Genomic DNA, 21038 nt, shown 5'->3' with positions numbered 1-21038 from the left:
ACACTTTGAAGAGCATGCTTAACAAAAACTGTTTAAGATGATCATTTTAGGAATAGAAATTATGATTTTAATCAGAACACTCAAGATAGTGAAAGATCGTTTCTTAGATGTTTCTTTAATTCACATGTTCGTAATTGTGTAAGTGTTTGCAAAGGCTTGTGTGCTTCCTTCTTCCTCTTTTCTAACAGTGCAATTGAAATATATGAAAAACAAAGACAATTCATTCATTTTGGGCTTTTCAGGTAGGTGACAATTATGTTATATATTCCCATCCGATCACAAATGTCAGTGTTTCAGTGGGAAAGAATCACAATCTACCTCTCAGTTGTATCTTTTCAGATTGTAGCTTGAAAGAATAACAAAAAAAATAGAAAATTGGAATATTTTCAAATCTGAAACACTCTAAAGGGATAGTTCAGATTTTTTGATATAACATAAGTGAGTTGCATGCTGGTACTGAGACTGATGCATGGACAGTCGCTCAGTTTACAGATCCTGTGGATGAAGATATCCCACCGAGCTGGCAGCTTGTGAGAGAACTGAAAAGCAGCAGATGGGACCAGTTATCAAAAGCATTTTAAATCAAAACACTGCACTCAAAAAACAAAAAAAACAAAAAACACAAACGCATACAAGAGAAGACATCATCTTTACCTTTATCAAGCTTCTGCAGCTAGATTCCTGTTGGCTTCTTAACTATCGACTTTACAATAAAGATATAAATGCCAAAAAGTAATCTTTAAAAAAAAAAGCAATTGTGTTAAAAAAAATACCAGTTGATATAATATCTCATTGTGTATCAAGACTGAGTTGGTTGTACTATTTTCAGGCCCTTTCCAATGCGATGGACTCTAAAATACTTATTATAAATAGAACCATTTAGCATCAAATCCAGATCGATTATCAATGTTCCGACTCCATTTAGATCCTCTTAAACAGTCCACTTTAAAGCTTCGTTTTAAGTACCTCCTGTTTCTTGGGCAGATCACATATCCTGGTGACAGGCCACAGTATTTTAGGCTCCGATGAGGACCTGAAATGTTAGACCTCCCACATAAATTAAGACAATCACAATGGAGATATTTGTAGTTTTGTTTTAATAGAGTTCATTCTCTCAATCCATTATAAAATAGCAATTAAAAACTTTTTTTTTTAAATCCAGATATTTACATATAAACAAGTGGCTGTGCAAAATTTACAAGATATTGGCAAAAAAAAAGTCATACATTTGTCTTATTTGTCATATACTGTATATATATGACAATTACGACAAATTTGCCCAATTTGAAGTTGTCAACTGATAAATCTACAAGTAGCAAACCTAAGTATATACAGTAATAAAATTTACCAATAAACATTCTTTCATAAAATGACAAAGGTATAAAGACCAAAATTAGTATGTGTACTAAAAATATAAAAAGTTATAAAGTGGGTATGTTCATCTGATCAACTTGTTTTAGAAAACTGATCTGTCAAAGTGCAGTTCTCGTTCTGCATTTCATGTCCATGTTTACCCACCTCAACCTCTATCACTCATAAATATAAAAATGCAGACATCTAACTTATTGAAAAATGTGTCATTCACTTCAATGAGTGTAATCAATAACATATTTTTGGGACTTGTTTTCTTCAAACTCACATGAACTACACAGCCTGTATACTTTACATTACTAATAACTATTTAATTTCCAAATTATACCATACGAGTTTCGATTTTTTAATGTCACCTCAGGCAGTCATCCCTTCCCTTTTTTTTTTAAAATGGAACAAAAAGCAGAGCAAAATGTGCTTGAGTCAGGCAACCCATCACAGTAAACATCCTGCACAAAGATATTTTAGTCAAAGGATACTTTAACATTTGAAAAGTCTGCAGTTCTTTGGTTGACATTCATAAAAGGCCGAAAAAAATTACTTAATAGCTCTGCTTCTTAGTAACAAAATTCAAGTAACATAGAGCCAAGTCCACATTATCATTTTCATAATGTAAATGTTTCACTGTTCTTAGATTTCCTTGAGCACACACTAGAAAACCTGCTGATTTTACAGTCATTGTGTGCAACAATCATGTAGCGAAAAATGATTACTTTAGTAAGGACACCTGCTGTGACAGAAGGTTCACTTCCTTAAGTTGAATTTCATACCGTCACTGACAAACTGAATGGAAACTGCTGACTGCTGAGGTGGGGGAAAAAAATTCCGAATGTATGGTATGTGTGTGTATGTGTATGATATGCTTCAGCAAAGATAGATAGGAATGTAAAGTATGTGTAGTCTGTGTAGTAAATGTGCTACAATCTGAGTAAAATGTGGAGTTTCTCTTTCAACCACTGTGTCAGGAACGCTCACAGTAAATGCGCTATTGTGGTGAGAGTTCAAATACCAACACCTGTGATTGCATCATGCACGACACATGACATGTAAATAATTACTTTTTGTTTCCAGTCGAGCAAAGACGAACAAAATAAGCACAGGACAAAACAATAAAGCACGCATCCTTACAAATCTGGAGAGAAGTGTCGGACAGATGAAAGTTTTTTAAAAATGATCAACACATTCTAATCCATATGGCTTAATTTGGTAAGAAGGCAACTCAGCAGACGACGGGACTATTAGTCTCCGTAAAACAATCCACAGGCATCAAAACTGTGCTAAAATATAGTATATATGTGTGATAAATTAAAATCTCTATTTACGTTAACATGGTCAACAAAATTAGCATTACTGCAGTACTGTAAAAAATCAGGCTGTTGCACCTGAATGTTGCACATGAATCTAAAAAAAAAAAAAAATCAAACCACTTCAGAGATTTGCTGCTACAATGCGGATGTCAGTGCAATGACACTGACATGGTTTTCAGATCTTAAGTGCTCAGTTCAGTTAAAGACATTTTTCTTGTATGCAGCATGGGGCAGTGCATGGGTGAAGTGTGTTTGGGTGCAACAGTTCTCTGCAGAGCGAACCGAGCTGAAGGGCATGCTGAAATGAAGGCCGAGCTCCGATGTTTTGCTCCATCTCTGCGCTGAAAATACAAAAAGGCCTGTGCTTGAAGAGGCTTTTAAAAGCTGATGTCTCTTCGGAGTTCCAGATCATTCTCATCCCACAGACAGATGTCTCGTCATTCAGCAGTGAGTGATCAAAGAAAGTACCGGCAAAAAGGGTCTGAGCTGCCGTTCAACTCCGCTTCCTTAATGCCACTGAGTGGGACTAGTCATTTTAATGCGAGTGCTATTTTAGGAAGCCTTTATAGAGCAGGTGTGAGTGACTGGTCCCTTTTTCATTCTCCAGGCAGAAGAGCAGGTCCCTGAGGTTGACTCTAGTGATGCGCTGTCGCATAAACTGTCTGGAGCCTGCTCCACTGGAGCCACCAGGCTGGGAGGGGCCCGACCCTGACCCCTGAGGGGTTAAAAAAAAGCAAATACGAGAAAGACTTTTACTCTTTTATTAATCTTTTTGTTGCAAATGTTTTACAATTCAAAATAAATGCATCATGTCTACGACAAATTGCTATATATTCCTCACCTCTGCGCTGGCACCCCTGACAGGAGAGTCCATTTTCCGTTTTTTCCTCGGACCGATTGCTGCCAGCGCCGTTAGGTTGGCTTCTCTCTGCCTGATCTGAGCCAGTTCCTGCTGCTGCATCTGGAATACAAGCAAGAACACACGGATTAATCTCACAGACAGACTCGTCATAATGCCGTTACTAGTTATATTAGCATGCATTTACCTCTTTGGCCTTCTGTTTAAGTCTGAGCTGCTCCGGGTCCTCTTGCCGTGACCGAGACTGCAGTTAAGGTAGAAGACGTTTTAATATTTCAAGACAGATATGTTAAATTTATTCAATCAATTATTTTATTCATTCACTCACTCAGTTATTCTATCTGTCCTCTAGTGACTGTTAGCAGCAGAGGAAATGTGCTAATGACACAATGTCACTCCTTTCCTTGTCTTTGCAATCATGGTAGCATGTAGGATTGTTCCTGTCAATGATTCTGTGTGTCCTTGTTATGTACTGTTACCTTGGCAGCCTTCAAGAGGATCTCTCTCTCCTGCTCTTCCTTCCTTTGCTTCTCCATCTGATCCAGCTGCTCGAAGAACTTCAGCTGGGTTCGCACATCGCTGACCTGCTCGTGCCGCTCGTCCTCCTGAGGAATGAATAAAGTAAGATATCGCAAGAAAGGACAGAGAGGTACAACAGGAAAAATAAAAACAGGTTAAACGGCGATGGGTCTCATCCACTCTCAGATTACAGTCGTTAATTATCACCTTGAGGTTGACGTTCTTCTGCTGTGCCACTTGTGACACCTTTTCCAGCAGGTTTTGTAATCGTTGCTGTGTAGCGTGGGAAATGAAGTTAATCACATCTGAGCCCAACTCGCTGACACCAAACTTCTTACCTGTCACGACAGAGGGAGAGAGGGATAAATATATAGACAGTGTGAGAGACCATGTCTACCTTTAAAAGCAAGAACGTGCTGTACATTTTCTCCAAAGTTCATGTGTTTTTGTGTGTGTGTGTGTGTGTGTGTGTTTGTCTCACCGATCTCCAGGGCTCTTCGGGTGAGTAAAGAGGTGGAGAGGAAGGTCTCATCTTTACAGGATCGAGTCACCGCGCCAACAAGCTCTGAGTTGGTTGCTAGGATACGGGCGCTCTCCTCCGACAAATTGACTCCTGCCATGGAGGCCACATCATTGATATCATCATCATCCCTGGGTGAAATGAAAAGTGACAAGTCTCATCATCATTTAAAAGAACAAAAAAAAAACATCAAAGGTTTTATGGGACAAACTGAACGAGACATAAACTGATATTTTGTATTTAAATCTGACATCTTTTTTTTGTCTGCATACATTTATTCAAAATATATATTAATTAATAATAGTTCATAATATTTTAATTTAGCTGCAGTACTCTTTTGTAGCTGGAAACATACTCCCACAGCTAGAAAAAACATTAGGCTAATTTATCATGCTGCCCAATTACTGAGTCCAGCCAAACAATTGCAATTTAATCAGAGCAGTTCATATATCCACACAAATTTACTCTGGTGTCCCTCAGTGGTAGTTTCAAAAAAGACGTTGTCAGACTTCAAAAACACTGCGACTGCACTAATCTAACTGGATTGTCTAATTTTTCCTACACACAAAAACATATGCCATCAGAATAATTTGACTCTATAATCAGATCATATGCAGAAAAATTCTACACATAGTGGCTCTGAACTATAACACGTCAGGCAAAACAAATGGTTCAATCTCTTTTTCTCCATCTTTCAGTTGGCAAATAACGAAACCGTCCATATCGATCATCATCATCTGCTAAAAAGAGGAATTGAAAGCGTACGGTCTTCCGACAGACACGCAGCAGGTTTACTTTGCTTTCTGTCAGCAGTTTTCACCTCTGTGCTGTCGCTTCCTGCTCTCCTTGACAACTTATTTTTTGTTTCAGTCCAAACACACAACATAGGTGTTCTCATTGACAAGTTTCAGTAAGTTTCAACAGTCATACTTGCTACCTGTTACTCAGGGTAAAACAAAAATTCATGTGCTCCACAATCAAATCACTATTTTATGCTCATAAATTCATCTTACAGCATAAACCTGTCTAGTAGTTACACCTGTAGAGTCTACTGCAACCCGATACAACAGCCATGTAACGACTCCTATCTTTGTAAATGAAGAAAAATGTTACTACCATGATAAATTACGCATGACCAGTTTTGCTTATGAGGTCATTAATTCAGATAATTACTGTAGTAATTAGCAAATGTGTCTGTGTTAATGAATTTATCATTACACAACAGAAGGGTGGCAAAATATGAACAGAAACTAGGACGATAGAGTCAGCACGCTGAAATCTCCCAAAGCAAAAACCGACTCATTTTTATGACAGAGCACCCTACTTATGTCGTTAGAGCTGCACTGCTGAATGGCCAAAAAATTCTGGACACGTGCAGAAATGCGTGGCTCAACACTGGTAAAGTAATGTTAGGCTAAACAAAGCCTGAAAGCATATAAACCTGGGTCCTGTTTTAAAGCAGAGTTTAATTTTTTTTAAAAATCTTGGTAAGATACACAGCCACTTACAAAGAATCAGTAATGTTGCATTTATGAGTCTCATGTTTTTGCTAACTGCTGAACAACATCAAATATCATTAAAAAAAAAAAAATCAGAGCAATCTTAAAGACTTTAGAGAAATAAAACAGTGCAAATATGTCACTAAAGACTTCTCCTGATGACTACTCGGGGACCAGTATTTAAGAGACACTGACGATATTTATCTGGATTTGTCACAGACCTGAAGGTTCCCCCTCCTGCTTCCTTCAGCTTGTTTTTCTGAGCGGCAGTGAGAGGAGCTTGACTGACGATTTGTACTCCTTTGGCCCCTGGAGCCAACGTCTGCTTCACTGCGGGAACTAATAAGAAACACACAGGGGAAAAAAGCAAATTCAGATTTTTCTTGCTAACTGAGAATAATTAAATGCAGTTACAGTTAAATTTGTTAGTGTACAGTTACATTCTGCACTATGACATTAATCGAATTTGTAATTGCCTGGAATCAAATTTGGCAACTTATGTTCAAAGCTTACAATTATATAGACTATCCACAAGGTGGCAGCACTTCCATTACTGTACAAAGTGAATGGGAGTCAGACCACATACAAACAGAGGGAACCAGTGCATTTTAATGTTTTCCAGTGACTTTCTTCAAAGCATTTTTTAACATGTGACTTTATAAGCATCTGCTGATTGGACACTGCCTCAGACTGTGTGTTCAGATTCAAATAAGGAAGTACAGAAATAAAACATTCAGCACGAGTGCTGAACAATTAAATGAAGCGTACTCAGATCACTGTATGGAAGAAATAAAATAATCATATGTGACTGTGGAGGATTAGCACACACACACACACACACACACACACCTGAATGCAGCTGTTTGACCACCTGCGGCTGGCCCACGATGATGCGACTGTGAGGTTGTCCTCTGAGTGTTACCATGGGAGACTGAGCCAGGGTCACCTGGGGCCTCACCACCGTCCCCTGTTGCTGTGGCACTATCTACGCACAATTAGAGAGAGACGCGATGAGAAACACGGAATACGATCACGAACAAGATCAGAAGTATGAACTGTCACATACAAGGTTTCCACCTCTAATGCCAATCACTGAATTCGAGTAAAGGTAATAATTTCCACTAGCAGGCAAAATTACCAGTCCAGGTTTACTGTGCGGTGTCTGAGTGAGGCTGATAACTGTGGTTTTGGTCGCGGCAGTGCTGGTGGCTGTAGTGGCGGCGGTGGAGAGAGGAGGTCGCAGCACTACAGCGGTGAGGGCTGTGGAAGCTGCCGCAGCGGGCTGAGTGCTGGGCTGAGGCAGCAGGCTTTGATGGATGAAGGCTTCCGAGTCTGGGGTCATCTGACGCAGTGCTGGGAGACTTCTCTACAGGCCGAGAGAGGACAGAGAGTGAGCATATATTCAGTTTGATTCAGTCACCTTTCAACATAGGATAGATGTGGTTATTATAAAGTAAAAGTGGCAGCGGTTAGGGATAAATGGTACAGTCTTTATCATATACTGTTCTGAAAACAAACAGAAGTGCAGAGAATTTTGTTTTTGTTTTATTACCTAGCCTGTATCTAATGAAAAGTTCATAAAGGCTTTTTATTTTTTTTTTTTCCTTTGTTTTCACTTCTTAAAATATCCGAAAATTGGAGATCCCACTGGGAAAACTGTGTGAGAGCTATTTGTGATAGCTTAGAAGTGTTTTCCCACTATTAAATCAACAAATAGGGCACTGATGAATATCTTTTTAGATTTGTTTTGATTGTGGTTAAACTGACATAATGATCTGATTATTAAGTAGTCAGCTCATACTAGCAGAGGAAAAAGTCTGACAATAAATGTACTCCTGCATCATTGTACATGTAAATCACTCAATTTCTCCTTACCTGAATTTTATATGTACACAATGATATGTCTATTTCTAAATTTGGGATTAAGTGATGTCAACATTATGCCTGTTTCTATTCCAATGAGCCTGCTGAAAGCCATCCTTCAGTTGCCATTTCGGGAAAACTTTGGGAGGGATGATGATGCTCTGCACTTCCTGCGACCCAGTGTTGTTGGATGAGGGCATACAGTGGAAGAAGATTGTTGGAAGCAAGTTTGATGACAGTGAGAGGTGAGACTCCATATCATCATCTGTGCACATATGCTGAGTTTGCAGTGATGTTTTATGCTTATTTTACACTTTACGTTTTACACTTATTTTACACTTATAACCAGACAAAGAATGCCTATTTATAAGAGGCAGGAGCAGGACGCAAGAATATTATGCCATACACAACTTTCAGAGCAGACTGTGCATTAAGAGAAAACGTTCCTTTTTTCTCTCTGTCAGACCGATCTGTCCCTACTAGCAATTCAGAAGGGCTTCAGAAGCAGTTTGAGCATGCTGGTGTTCGTTATACAACTTTAACAAACAAACCTTGTGTTTGATGCAGGATAATAAACCCATTGTTTAACCTATTCATGCCCCACTGGTGTCACTAGTTAAATTCCCAGGTTGTAACTGTTTAAAGTCTGTTTAAAGTCTGTTTAAAGGAAAATATTATATACATGTTAGAAAATAACTGCTGAGCTGAGCGTTACACTTCTGTGTTCAGGATTTTTTGGGCGAGCCTGAAATGGTGGCTTGATGACGTAGATGGATTACTAGCATGACCCCCCCACCCCCCCCAACTAAATATAAACACTAGAGTGCACGTACTCATATTTACTATTTTTACTTACACTGGGTAGTTTTACAAACTTTCATCAGACACAACTGGGATTCACTTTGGATAATCCCCTGCTACTGGTGAATGAGACCATTGCAGTCAATGACAGCGCTCAAGGAATTAATCTAAACCCAGCTGAAGTGTCCGTTGATGAGTGAAGCCGGCAGCGGCTTTGGCTTAAGCACCAGCTGTTTGGCTGAGAGGACAGGTAGAGTTAATGGACGCAGGGCCAGCAGCAGCTGACACCGACCGCCACCTGCAGCTTCAGCTTCAGCACTGGCTGTGCGACTAGGAGGTCCCCGGCCAGAGGGAGAGCATTTGTTGGGCAGCGCTTCGCCAAAGCGTGATGGCCATAATGAATGCTGACGTTTCAGCAGAGAAGTGAATAAATGTTAAGTGCACCAAACTCCATTGAAAAAAACGACAATTTAATATAACAATGATTGATGATAGTTCGCTTGTTAACTAGTTATTTAAGTTGCATTTTTACTGAAATGAGTCCACATTTACCTACAAAATATGCTACAGTGGCTACTAACGTTAATTTTTAAAATATCATCTACGTTGCTTGCCTCACACCTACCAACAAGGCCTATTTTAAATTGTGTATTTTTATATAAGAGTTTTGTATGAGCGCTGTTCAGTTGTGCTGTGCTTTCAGCGCTTTCAGCAGACACGCCCCCAGCCGTTCAGTGCAGAGAACACTGATTATTTTTCCACAGTTTTGAAACCTAATTTTACATACTTGATGTTTTTTTTAAATCATTCAAATTTGACTAGCTGGTTAATTACACATTTTTCTGTGGTGTGACAAATTCAAAACACATATTTATTATTGACTTTACACAGACTTTAAACAAGAGCTGGTTCTGCAACTTCAGTTCCATACTCATGACTTCTAAATCACATAATTATACCAGTCATACCAGTCTATGTGTAAATGTGTCTGCCAAACAGAGTTGTTGACTTTTAGTTAATTAAATTGCAATGTTTACCCTGAAGGAGAAATGGTGTAATTTTACAGGATTTAATTATTTGGTCTTATGAAAAAGAAAATAACTTACATAACTTACAAAGGAAACAACTTACGTTCTATAATTATTTGTGTACTGTATCTCTGAGATTTAAGATTAGAATAGGATAATAGTAACCCTGCAATAACTCTATTGTAACTGAGTTTACAGAGCCTGTAAAATGAAATGTCAAACACGTTGTATTTGTGTATCTACTTGCGTGTCACTGATCTCACCTTCAAGAAAGGCACAAGGTACGGCTGTGGTGAGGAGTTGAGCTCCCGGTATAACCTACTGGTGAAATCTTCGGGCTCTATCTTCGCTTCCTGTTATACAATAAACACAAAGGATGGATCAAAGCAGAAAAAATATAAGTTGAGAATGACAAGAATGACAAGAAAGGGATGAAGATGAGGACAGAGAGATCAAGTTTTAAAACAGAGATGGTGGGAGAGATAAAGGAGATGATGGAGGGGGGGGAAGATGAAAACAAAAAAGTACCAGCAGGTTCTTGACGAGCTCCTTGACGTTGGCGGTGGTCTCAGAGGACTGTTTTCCACTGGATGCCAGCTTGATCAGCGTGGACAGAAAGTTTCTACACTTTTTCACATTCTCCAGTGTCTCCTGCAAACACAGATATACACATCAGACTTTAAGTAGAGACGTAAAGCAGAACACAAAAACACCCTAAAAACACCTGTATAGCTCATTATTTATCTATGACAGATTACACAGATAAAAGCATTCAACGTTAGTATTTCTCTCTTACAGCTGAGACTGCTGTTGGGGTGACAGGGCTCCCGGTGGCCCCGAGGGTCCCCACCCTCTGCGTTACTGCTGTGGCTGCAGATCCGGGCTGCACTGTGGTGGGCGTTCCTAGTGGCTGTCCCGGGGTGGCGGCAGTTCCTCCCAGCATGATGGTGTTCTATATGAGTCAGTGAATATGCGGTTATGAGATGACACTCAGGAAAATGACAAGGTCAGAATAACGGTTTCCAGTACAGTACATTCACCCCTTAATGGGACATAATCCTTTTCAAGCTTTACTTTTCTAGGATAGAATTGTGTTATTATTGTATGTTTGTACACTATGTATACAACATATACGTGGGGTATTCACAACGCTCCTCTTCCACCTCTTAATTACAGCAGAAATACTGTAGATGATGTGCATAACAGACAATGACAACCTCAAGTAGAATTCCATGACAACCTGAACAATCACAAGAAAAATGAAAACAGCCAGCAAGGTTTTCAAAGTAGCCAAACAAACAGGCCATCCAGAGAAGAGAGACAAATGTTCTGGTATTGATGCAAAGAAAAAAATCATCCTTTCAATGAACAGTTACTAGAAAAACCAAAATGACCACACAACATATGAAACAGATTCAGAGTGGGTTTTATCAAGCATTTCTGAGTAATAAATCAGTCCTAACTTGTCCAAATGGCTGAAAGTGATGCATATTAAGTCTTACTTTAGACATGGGAGTAAAAACATTATATTATTTTTCTCATTTTGAGACATTACTTCCATCTCCTCCTGGATGTGAGAGAGCTTCAGAGCTGTGCTAACCTGTTCTCAGCAGGTGGACAACGACAGAACAATCATGTGCTCATTCCAGGAGCACATTCATTTCAAATAACAACAAGCTTCTTCAAAACACACATACTTGATTTAATCTTCTTGTGACTGATTTTGTCTCTGTCCTGGATAATCAAATTGTTTGGTGCCTATTATTGACAATTCTAACGGAAGTAAATGCCTTTAGAGCAACACCAAACTAGAATGAGAGAAGCTAAATTTTTGTGCTGACCGTGTGAGGTTAGTGGACGCAGGAAACATTAAAAGAAAGAAAAAGGTCTTTTAGTGAAAAATGGAGTTTGGAAAAAGCGAAATAGCATGACTGTTTGCTTTTAAGGAGGCCATGAAGACAGCACTTTATGGCTAGAGTAATGTGGGCAGGAGGGAGGATGGAGACAAAATTATGATGTTGTTGCCATTGATGTCATCGGTCTCTCTGAGTCACAGGAGGTGCAGAAGTAGCGGCACCCAGGTTTCAGAAGTGGCAGGTAAAAATTCTAAGTGGCATGTTGAAATTTTTTCCTACTTACCACAGCAGCCAGTTGAGAATGCTGCAAAATATCTTTTATGTTAGGTTGTTTGCAGCTAAATTTAAGCCAAATTGTGTGTCATACAGAGCAAATTGTTCTCTTTGGTATTTGCAACTGTTCAAACAGATGTAATTCAATCCTAAGCCTTGTTTTAACAAGGTTTAGGATTACTTGAGAAATACAAAAGACTGAACTGGAGTCGTTCAAATCACATTTTTTAAAGCCTTAGCGATTGACCTGACAACTTTTTAAGGTTTTTGGCATTAGGTGCTTAATAATTTGATACCCTGGACAGGGAACTAAATACTCAAAGGGATGTGTAAGTGGAGTTACCTGCAGCACAGGAGGCCTCTGCAGTGTCGTGGTGGTCGTCACAGTGGTCTGGACTGTGGAACCTTGCTTGATAATAGTGGTGGGGGTAACGGGACGAGCCAGCAGCGATGCGCCTGGAGCCTGCAGAACCACAGGGAGTACGCAAGGAGGTGTTACACATATGACAGTATACACAAACGCAGCAATACCGAGAAAAATAACATTGCACTACTTGTGTTTTCTCCGATAAACACTGCAAAAACTTTTATTTCACTATAAATATCCTGCTTTTAATGTCTGTTGCTCCCTTTGGAAAGAAAGAAAATGTTTCTCTTCTTGCTCTGTATCATCTTTTTTTTTTTTGTCTTGAAACCAGATTACTTTCAAAAAGCAGATGTTGGATTTATCCACTAACAGTTCTCCTTTCTGTCGGTTTCTTCACTAATTTTAAAGTTGGATGCAAAACTCTACACATGCTAAATAAAAATCAGTTCACAGCGATAATGATTTTTATTGGTCATTTATGTGTGTATGTGAAGCCAGTAACCAAAACGTAATTAAATCAAGCTGCATTATAAAATTAAATCAGATTGACTTGGACATTTTTCTTTACAATTTGTAATGAAAAAGTAAACTTTATGAGTTTCATTTTCTATTGGACAGTAAAACTGTATACATTGTACACCATGATAGGCATCGTTGTATGCATGGCACCTAAAACTAAAAACTAAAGAATGTGTACATGATTGTTGTCATTGTGATGTGTGTGTACTGCTCAGCCCTCATGTTATGGATGCACTGATCCCACTTCATTCTCTTGTTTCATCTGTCTTGTTATATTTTATCTTGTTTTAACTGTCTACCTTGTTTTACTCTTTTAATCCTATTTATATGCCTCATTTTATATTGTCTTGTGTTTCTTTTAAATCTTGTATTTTATGTCTTATGTTAAGCACTTGTTATTGAAAGGTGCCTTACAAAATAAACTTGCCTCGCCTTTTGTCTCCTGATAACAAATTCTGACACCTAAATTCAGAGTATTGTTGATACTGAGTACAGATCCATCATCATCATCATCATCATCAGGGCTCTTTTTGTTTTTGTTTTCAGTGAAATCTGCACACTTCGCCACGTGGAACTGATCGGGATCGTCCGTGACACAACATGAGGCTGTAACTACACTTCACTTCCTAACTACAAATGAAGATGTTAATAAACCAACATTCTTTTAAAGCTTGTGTTCATTTGAATTATATTGTATGAGAAGGTCACAGAGTTGTTACAGTTATAAATATAAATGTGAGCTTGACTCTCTTCTTCCTCTATTCAATTCATGGGTGCTTGAACTTCAAAACGGATACATTAGTCAAACTGAAAAGGACAAAATGCCTGAGCATTAAATAATATTTTCTGCATAAAACATGGTGTGCAGACTTTACAGTTAAAAATGTATATAGTGACAAAGAAACAGTGTTTAATGTGTATCAGTCACATCTATCTGATATGCAGTTTGTTAAAAAAGCTCAGTATCCACACCAATACTGATCCAGCATGTATGAGTCACATTTTTTGTGTGTTCTGGTACCTGTAGAGAAGTGATCTGGACAGGGGGAGTGCTGGTCGGAGCTGCAGGTCGTGGTGTCATGGCGCTTTGGGACTGAGACTGAGCCTGCATCTGCGCCAAGGTCTGCTGGTGAATCATCAGCAGCTGCCCACTCTCGCTGCGAACCAAGACCATGCCTGTAAGAGGCAAATGTCAAGGGGGGTTAAGATGTCAAAGGTGATGGCTTGTCTGTCCTGATCAGTCTCACCGATATATGTATGTATGCATGGAGTTTCTGACATGAGGGGTTATGATTTACTCATCTGTAGCTCCACTGATGCATGGATATTACCTTTTGGCTGGGAATTTCTAGCCAGGAAGCGACTGGTCAGACAAAAATGAGCCTCAAACACGGTGCTATGTCCCCAGAGTCAAAACTAAACATGGAGAAGCAGCGTCCAGTTTTTATGCTCCACAAATATGGAACAAACTCCCAGAGAAGTGCAGGTCTGCTGCTAAATCAAGGCTGCAGACTTTTCTTGTTGCTGCTGCTGCCTTTTTTTAAAACCAAATGTGAGGCTTTTGATTAATATTTTACACTGCACTGTAACTTTTATTCTCCTGTTTTGTCAGTCTTATTCTATTTTAAATTATTTTTATTTCCAATTTAACACTTTTTAAAAATTGTATTTAAATGTCTTTTTATATTGCCTTGGGTGGCTTTTACATTCTGTTTTGATGCCTTTTATGTTTTATGTAGAGCACTTTGAATGGCCTTGTTGAAATGTGCGATACAAATAAAACTTGCCCTGCCTTGCTTATAACTCAAAAACATTCCAACCCACAAGAAAACAACAAAGTTAAACTTTTTTCTTGTCACCAATACTTTATAGCAGCCAAATGTATTACTATGCATTGGAGCCTGTTTTTTTTGGCCTTCCAGTACTTCATTCAATCTTCCCATCAAACAGGTGACTAGCCTTGTGATAAGAGACCAGGCTATAGTACATAGTAATACCCTGGCCTACAGCAAAGTACTACAAAGTTACAGGGTGACTGGACAGGAGAATTAAGCAGCAAAAGCAAGGACTTTTTGGGCTGAGTTGTGGGTGGATACATGTATTTAAATGCTGTAGGTAAAATGTTTAAGGACCCTTGTGTGTAGTGGCTTATCTGACCAGTCACTTTCTGGCTGGAATAACTCTCAACACATGACTCCCAAACAGAACCACTGACTACATTTGAGCAATTCATACAACTTTATGCCAAAGAAAATCTGAATCATCATCAACTAGCCAGAGGGTAAAATCTATCTGAGGTCAGAAGCAAACAATCATACCATAAGCCTTTGCAAACGGTTTAACACACACAGATACACGTGGGAGAGAGACTATAGATACACAGTAAATAGCTGCTGATGTAAGAACAGTTCGCCACTGTCTGTAATATCAATCAACAGATTGCAACAGAATGCTAGTTTGACATACTATAGTGGAGATATGTTGTCCACCTCTAATCTGTTGTTTGTGGCCTCAATAGACAAGTCTGTGTCCTGCCTCCTTACTACAATATGTCTCAAACCATTTCTTGCCTATTCACACACAAGCAGCTAAAAAACTTGTACAAATGAAACAAAGGTGTGTTTGTGTTTCAGACAAAGTTACTGCAAAGCTAATGATAACTTTCCAAAAGTTACCTGGTGGGAGCTGGATGTTTTGGATGTTTGGAGCGTTTTGTTGCGGCTGGGTGAGTCGAGGGGCCAGCACCTGTGGAGCAATAGCTCTTATTCCACCAGGAGCAGTGGCAGCGACTGGTGATGGTACTGAAGTCCTCAAGTTTTGCAAAACAGTCGGGCTCCTCATGGTCGCTGTTGTCCCTGTCGCAACACTTGAAGTCACAACGTGAGCACCGGTCTGTATTATAGTCTTTGCGGAGTCGAATTTGTTAACAAGCGAGCCGGTGGTGCTGGTGACACTGACAGCTGGTGATGTTAAAACGGTGGTTCCGCTTTGTGAGTTGTTAGTGGGTGTTTGCATAGGTGGCCTCACAAGCGTAACCGTGGGTACGCCTTTCACAGTGGACTGAGACGAAATGACAAGCGAAGTCACAGCGTTCTGTGCACTCGTCGAAGAAGTTCGTATGATAGTACTGGGCGCTGCAGGCAAAACTGCTGCGTTTCCTTTGTTCACCGAAACAGGTCCGTTGTTGACAACCGTAACAGTGGGCTGTGAGTTGTTGTCAACAGATGCGCCTCCGGGAATATGACAGTTCGTCACAACGGCACTTCCATTCAAAGTTTGAACACCAGTTGTTCCAGGTTTCCCAACACCAGATGTTGCATCTGATACTACCGTAACGCCTCCGCTAGCGGTCGCCGGCTTGGACTGACTCTGAGCGGCTGTCACGCTCGGTCCCGCCGCCGATGTGGTCCCAGCTGCTCCATCCATGCTTGAACCGTTGGAGCCCGCACTGTTAATGACACCTCCCTGCACTCCTGTCCCTACAGCAGCGGAAACACATGAAAACAAGGGAACAACTCTCCTATTCGCATTAGTTTCGGGAAACACACAAGTGAAGCCAAGTTAGCTACAATCAGCAGAACAACGTGACCAAAATGAGCTACTGTTAGCTAACCGGAGTGGGCAGCTATCTTACCTGCTTTAGCAAGCTCTTGTGAAAGTCCCATTTTGCTGCCCTGAACATTGGAAGTAACGTTACTACCTACGGCTGAGTTGCTGACGTGATTTGCTGCAGACTGGACCCTGCCCGTTGTATCGACGTGACCTGCTCCTCCTAGCTCAGACTCCAGAGATCCGACTACATCACTAACTACTTTTTCGTCCACCTCTGTGTTGAAGAAAACATCATCCAGCAAATCGGAGCCCGCCGCCATCTTTGCCCAGCTACGCTGGTTTGTGAGACGCATGCGCCGATTGGATGCACCCTCCGTGACGCAGCCTCAAAGGACGCTGTGATTGGTTGATCGAAGAAAATAAAGCTTGGAACAAATGGTTGCGAGGTGCAGTGTTGGTGTGCCAGCGCTGTGTGACACTTCTACGAGAAAACAACGATACCGCACAGAGAACTACCCCTGCCGGGACTTTAGTGTGTCGAGGAGATTCTCTGAGAGAGTTCCTGTGTTGTACAACATATCTTTGTAGGTTTATTCAGAGTATCGAAGCATTTTATATCCGTTTGAGTTTATCGTTAGACGACTCAAAATGGCTGCGTTGGAGCTATTTTTTTTTTCAAAGCAGCTGTTGCCTGTAGCGCTCACTCACTGACAGACAGCAGTGCTATTATCTAGATATCAAACTCTTGAGCGCGAAAATCAACAATTATCAGTTCATTTTGATATATTGCAGCATTCTGCTCAGGCTTCACCCTAGATGAGTGCATTTATCTAGAGTAACTTCTAATTAAAACAAAAAAAAAAAAAACACACACACACACGCTGTCCAAATAAATGTTACAGATAATCATGCCAGTTGCCTAAGCCAATATCATGAATCAGGAATGAAACATTTCGTTAGATGGACCGATTGGTCAATTAGTGGTTTTCTCATTACCGCCAGGTGCGTTTAAGCCTCAGTGGGCGTGGTTTCAATTCACCTGGGGCACTTATAGTTTCCAGTCGCTTCTCGGCTTGAATGCTGACACATGATGTGAGTCATTGTAGTATAAGAAACTGTTCTAAATATTTTAGTTTACAAACTTAGCAGCCATGAGTTCAACAAAGCCTTACATTGGCTGTAAAATAGGATTAATTTCAAAAGCTCAAAATCGTTACGAGGGCATTTTGTATACAATTGATAAAGTGAACTCCACGGTAGTGCTGGCAAAAGGTGAGTGGTGTAGGCCTGTGCCTGGCAGTTTCTTTGCTGTGTTTTTGCTTACAAAGACAACAGCTCAACTTATATAAAAATGTCACTTTAGGATTATTAAGCTTTATCAAACTTTTTTTTCTGGACTAGTCAAATGTTTTGGAACAGAGGGACGACCCACTGACAGACCAACACCACCCAAGGATGATATCTATGAGTATATCACTTTCCGGGGAAGTGATATTAAGGATATAACACTATGTGAACCTCCAAGGTCTCACCATGGCCTGCCACCAGATCCAGCAATAGTGCAGGTATACAAGGACTGCATTTCAACACAGTATATCACATACGTGGACAAAGTATATGTATAAGTATTATGGAGGCTCAGATGATGTGTGTGTTCAATTGTTTTACTTTTTTTTTTTTTTTTTCCTCCAGTCATCTAGTGCAGGCCCGTCAGGCCCCTACTCAGCTCTTGGACCATTTAGTCCCCTAGGGATGCCCGCCTACAACCAGCTTGCTGCCAGCTCTCTCCTTAATCAACAGTATGCTGCAGCTCTCGGCCTTGGTAAGTCAAAAAGAGCAAATTAAATCTTAGTGAACTAACCATAACCCCACACCCCAAGCGTAGCTGCCTACTTTTTTAAGTAGGCTGCATAAGTACTGCAGTTCATGATTTTGTTCTTTATGCAGGGCCTGTACTCCCAGGCTTACATGTTCGAAGGGGCCCTATGGTGGAAAAAGCTGTTCAAACCCTCCATGTGGAAAAATCATGGCAGAGGAGAGGTTTCACTGCACCCCAGGAGCAGGAGCAGCGCTGGGAGAGGAGAAGGCCCCAGAGGACCAGAGGAGAAACCTCCCAGACCAGAGGGAGCACCAGAGCCACCAGTAAGCATGCAGTTTTGTAGCAATAAGGGACAAAATTGAATACTGTTTCTATTAATTAACAAATGGCAGGGTCACCGGTGGGACTGATTCATACAATTCTGTGTGGGATGGTTGCAGGGAGTTAAATGTCCAGTTGTGTTAATTGAATACAATCTGAACAGTGAGCATAAATGTTTTACTTGAAAGTGAAGTCAGGCCCTGGTGTGTCCACTGCTCAGCGAGAAACTTCGCAGCAGCAGAATGATGAAAACAGGCCACCTATAAGAAGAAAAGGTAATGGTTACATACAGGTTTCTAAAATGGCAAGAAAAAAAGACTGAGTACAAGTGACAGAATATTTGGGATTTCTTGTCTGATAACAATGATTTTCCCCCTCCCCCCCAATTAATCTTAGGAGCTCGAAGGCGCAGAAACCTTAGAGGCCAGCTGATGGTGGCAAAAGTTCCATTTGCCACCCTTAAGTTTGACACAGATTTTGATTTTGATTCTTCAAACGCCCAGTTCATTAAGGAGGAGTTGGAGAGGGAGGAGCAGGACAAAGTAAATGTGAAAGGTTGGTTCATCAGCCCAAATGCACCACTGTGTTTTCAACTGATGTTTTTTGTTGTTTTTTTTTTTTTAACACAAAATTTTTCTTGAAGTACCATTCTGTCAGATACTATGACATGCCATTCATTAATACTGTCTTGCAGGCAAGCTCTAACCCCCTAAATTGTTTGTGGGGGAACATAACCCCCCACAATTGAGGGGGTTAGAGCTTGCCTGCAAGACAGTATTAATGAATGGCATGTCATAGTATCTGACAGAATGGTACTTCAAGAAAAATTTTGCATGTGTGTGTGTTCATTTTGGCCCAGGTTCTCACAATTTAAACAAACTTTAATTCAGGAAAAGTCACATGCACTACATGTTCTGTCTGCAGATGGAAATCATGAGATAGGAGAAAAAGATGGAGAGGAATCACACTCAAATGCAGAGGATGATCATTTTGGACCAAAATGCTACTACAACAAGGCAAAGTCCTTCTTTGACAACATCTCCTCTGATAATAAAGTCAGGTAAACTAGTGATCTCTTTATCCTCAAATTCCAAAAAGTAGTCTCTGCGTATACCTCTTTGTGTCAACCATTGGTTTCAGACTAACATGGGCAGAGGAGCGGAAGCGCAATCTGGAGACTTTTGGGGTCCCTGGACGGTTCTTGAGGGGCCAAGGCTTCAGAGGTGGATATACTGGACGAAGAGGACGGGGCGCTGTTCAGACTCTACCTTCTCTCAGAGCCAGGAGTGGACAGCTGTAAAGGTCAGAGTTGATACAAAGGCATTAAAGTAATGCCCACCCTCCAATGATTGTTTTCCTTATGAGTAACAAATGGGGTTTGGTTACTTTTACCTGTCTAAATGTAATTTTTCTGATCAGCAAAGGCAACTCTGCTGGCACTATATGCAGAAGGATCTGTTTGTGGATTTTTTTGTTTTTGGTCTTTGTTTGTTTTTTCCCTCCCTTTGGCAGTTACTCTGTCCCCATATATTTATTAGGCCTACTTTTTTTTTTTTTTTTTTTTTTTTTTTTTTTTTTGGTCATTTTGTCCCATTTCAGATATGGATGGCTCACTAAATAGTCCACTGTATGTGACAACATCTTTCCCCTCTGAATATTTGACTGAAGAGTCTGGTTTTTGTTTTCTTTGAAATGGGAAGTGAATGTTTAAGTTTCTGTTTTGTTTTCAACTACTTGATGAATTTCACCCTAGAATATATTGGTTTAATGTTTAAAGAAGCTCTGCTTTTCCTCTTGAAGTATGTATTATAATTTGTAGCTACATTTATTTCATTAACAGATGTTTTTTGAACTGTAGATGTAAAATGAACTAGACTTAAATGTATATGAGGCTAAATCTTTTGCAATGCTTTATTTTGTCATATTGACGCAACAAGTGAGATAATGTAAATAAAGTGGAAATTGCTGATGCACTTGTCATGCTTTCTGAGGCTGTATAGGTTACATCACATTGTCCTGAGGTCATATTAGTCACTGGCATGTGTATAAGTGAGCATCACATGTAAACTTGGAGATGGGCTATCCTAATGCAGTTAATGGTTTATGTATGATGATTTATGGGATAGTATCAGTGCTATAGTGCACTTAATCAGCTTCCCTGACCAGGATGAATTGATTGTCTTTAGACAGTAAGGTGTCCCTCAGACTCTAATTCTAGACCAGTGGTTCCCAAAGTGGGTGAGATTAATCATCATTGTTCATAGACTATTGTGTTTTAATAACGTTTCACCACATTTACAAAGGAATCGGTGACATTTACATCGACTACGTTTATGTTATGTTTTCGAACATAACAAACAGAATAAGCAATAGAAACCAAAATCTTTATATTAAAAACCCCGTTTAATATGCGGTTATATAGTCGCAGCTGACGTGACAGGTTACGGTTCTCGGTTGTCATAATAAAACAACACGCTTTCCGGCTCGGGGTTTTGCAAGTAAAGACGAGACGTCCTGTCAGACCTAAAGGTTATTCTCTCAACACCTACAGCAGCTCTCATGTT

General features: G+C 40.1%; 2 protein-coding genes across 2 annotated transcripts; one reads left to right on the top strand and one right to left on the bottom strand.

Annotated features, from left to right (window-relative positions):
* Window positions 1-1080: 1080 nt before the first annotated feature.
* LOC121895617 (transcription initiation factor TFIID subunit 4-like) lies at window positions 1081-16687 on the bottom strand. Its single transcript, XM_042408953.1, has 16 exons — window positions 16417-16687; window positions 15458-16261; window positions 13804-13958; window positions 12240-12359; window positions 10564-10719; window positions 10296-10418; window positions 10031-10120; window positions 7214-7441; window positions 6925-7060; window positions 6297-6414; window positions 4538-4707; window positions 4264-4394; window positions 4017-4142; window positions 3725-3781; window positions 3520-3639; window positions 1081-3393 (listed from the first exon to the last, which is right to left on the bottom strand). Exons 1-16 carry the CDS (start codon window positions 16685-16687, stop codon window positions 3226-3228), a joined length of 2973 nt encoding a protein of 990 aa, XP_042264887.1. The 3' UTR covers window positions 1081-3225.
* A 705-nt stretch (window positions 16688-17392) lies between these two features.
* On the top strand, window positions 17393-20443 carry lsm14b (LSM family member 14B). Its single transcript, XM_042408954.1, has 8 exons — window positions 17393-17606; window positions 17736-17899; window positions 18027-18156; window positions 18282-18476; window positions 18663-18749; window positions 18871-19029; window positions 19399-19534; window positions 19615-20443. Exons 1-8 carry the CDS (start codon window positions 17486-17488, stop codon window positions 19772-19774), a joined length of 1152 nt encoding a protein of 383 aa, XP_042264888.1. The 5' UTR covers window positions 17393-17485; the 3' UTR covers window positions 19775-20443.
* The last annotated feature ends 595 nt before the right edge of the window (window positions 20444-21038 follow it).

The sequence above is a fragment of the Thunnus maccoyii genome, chromosome 4 (assembly GCF_910596095.1).
Source record: "Thunnus maccoyii chromosome 4, fThuMac1.1, whole genome shotgun sequence".
NCBI classification, from domain to species: domain Eukaryota; kingdom Metazoa; phylum Chordata; class Actinopteri; order Scombriformes; family Scombridae; genus Thunnus; species Thunnus maccoyii.
This window is presented reverse-complemented; position numbering and strand designations above follow the sequence as displayed.

What these genes read in the sequence shown, in the direction of transcription:
- LOC121895617 (XM_042408953.1), bottom strand. Translation starts at nt 16,687, where the DNA reads ATGCGTCTCACAAACCAGCGTAGCTGGGCAAAGATGGCGGCGGGCTCC. An exon ending in CCCCAACAGCAGTCTCAGCT is followed by an intron (nt 10,419 to 10,563) that starts GTAAGAGAGAAA and finishes CTGTGTTTGCAG; the next exon opens with GAGACACTGGAGAATGTGAA. An exon ending in ACCTTGTGCCTTTCTTGAAG is followed by an intron (nt 7,442 to 10,030) that starts GTGAGATCAGTG and finishes CTCGGCCTGTAG; the next exon opens with AGAAGTCTCCCAGCACTGCG.
- lsm14b (XM_042408954.1), top strand. Translation starts at nt 17,486, where the DNA reads ATGAGTTCAACAAAGCCTTACATTGGCTGTAAAATAGGATTAATTTCA. An exon ending in CACGGTAGTGCTGGCAAAAG is followed by an intron (nt 17,607 to 17,735) that starts GTGAGTGGTGTA and finishes TTTCTGGACTAG; the next exon opens with TCAAATGTTTTGGAACAGAG. An exon ending in GGACAAAGTAAATGTGAAAG is followed by an intron (nt 19,030 to 19,398) that starts GTTGGTTCATCA and finishes TTCTGTCTGCAG; the next exon opens with ATGGAAATCATGAGATAGGA.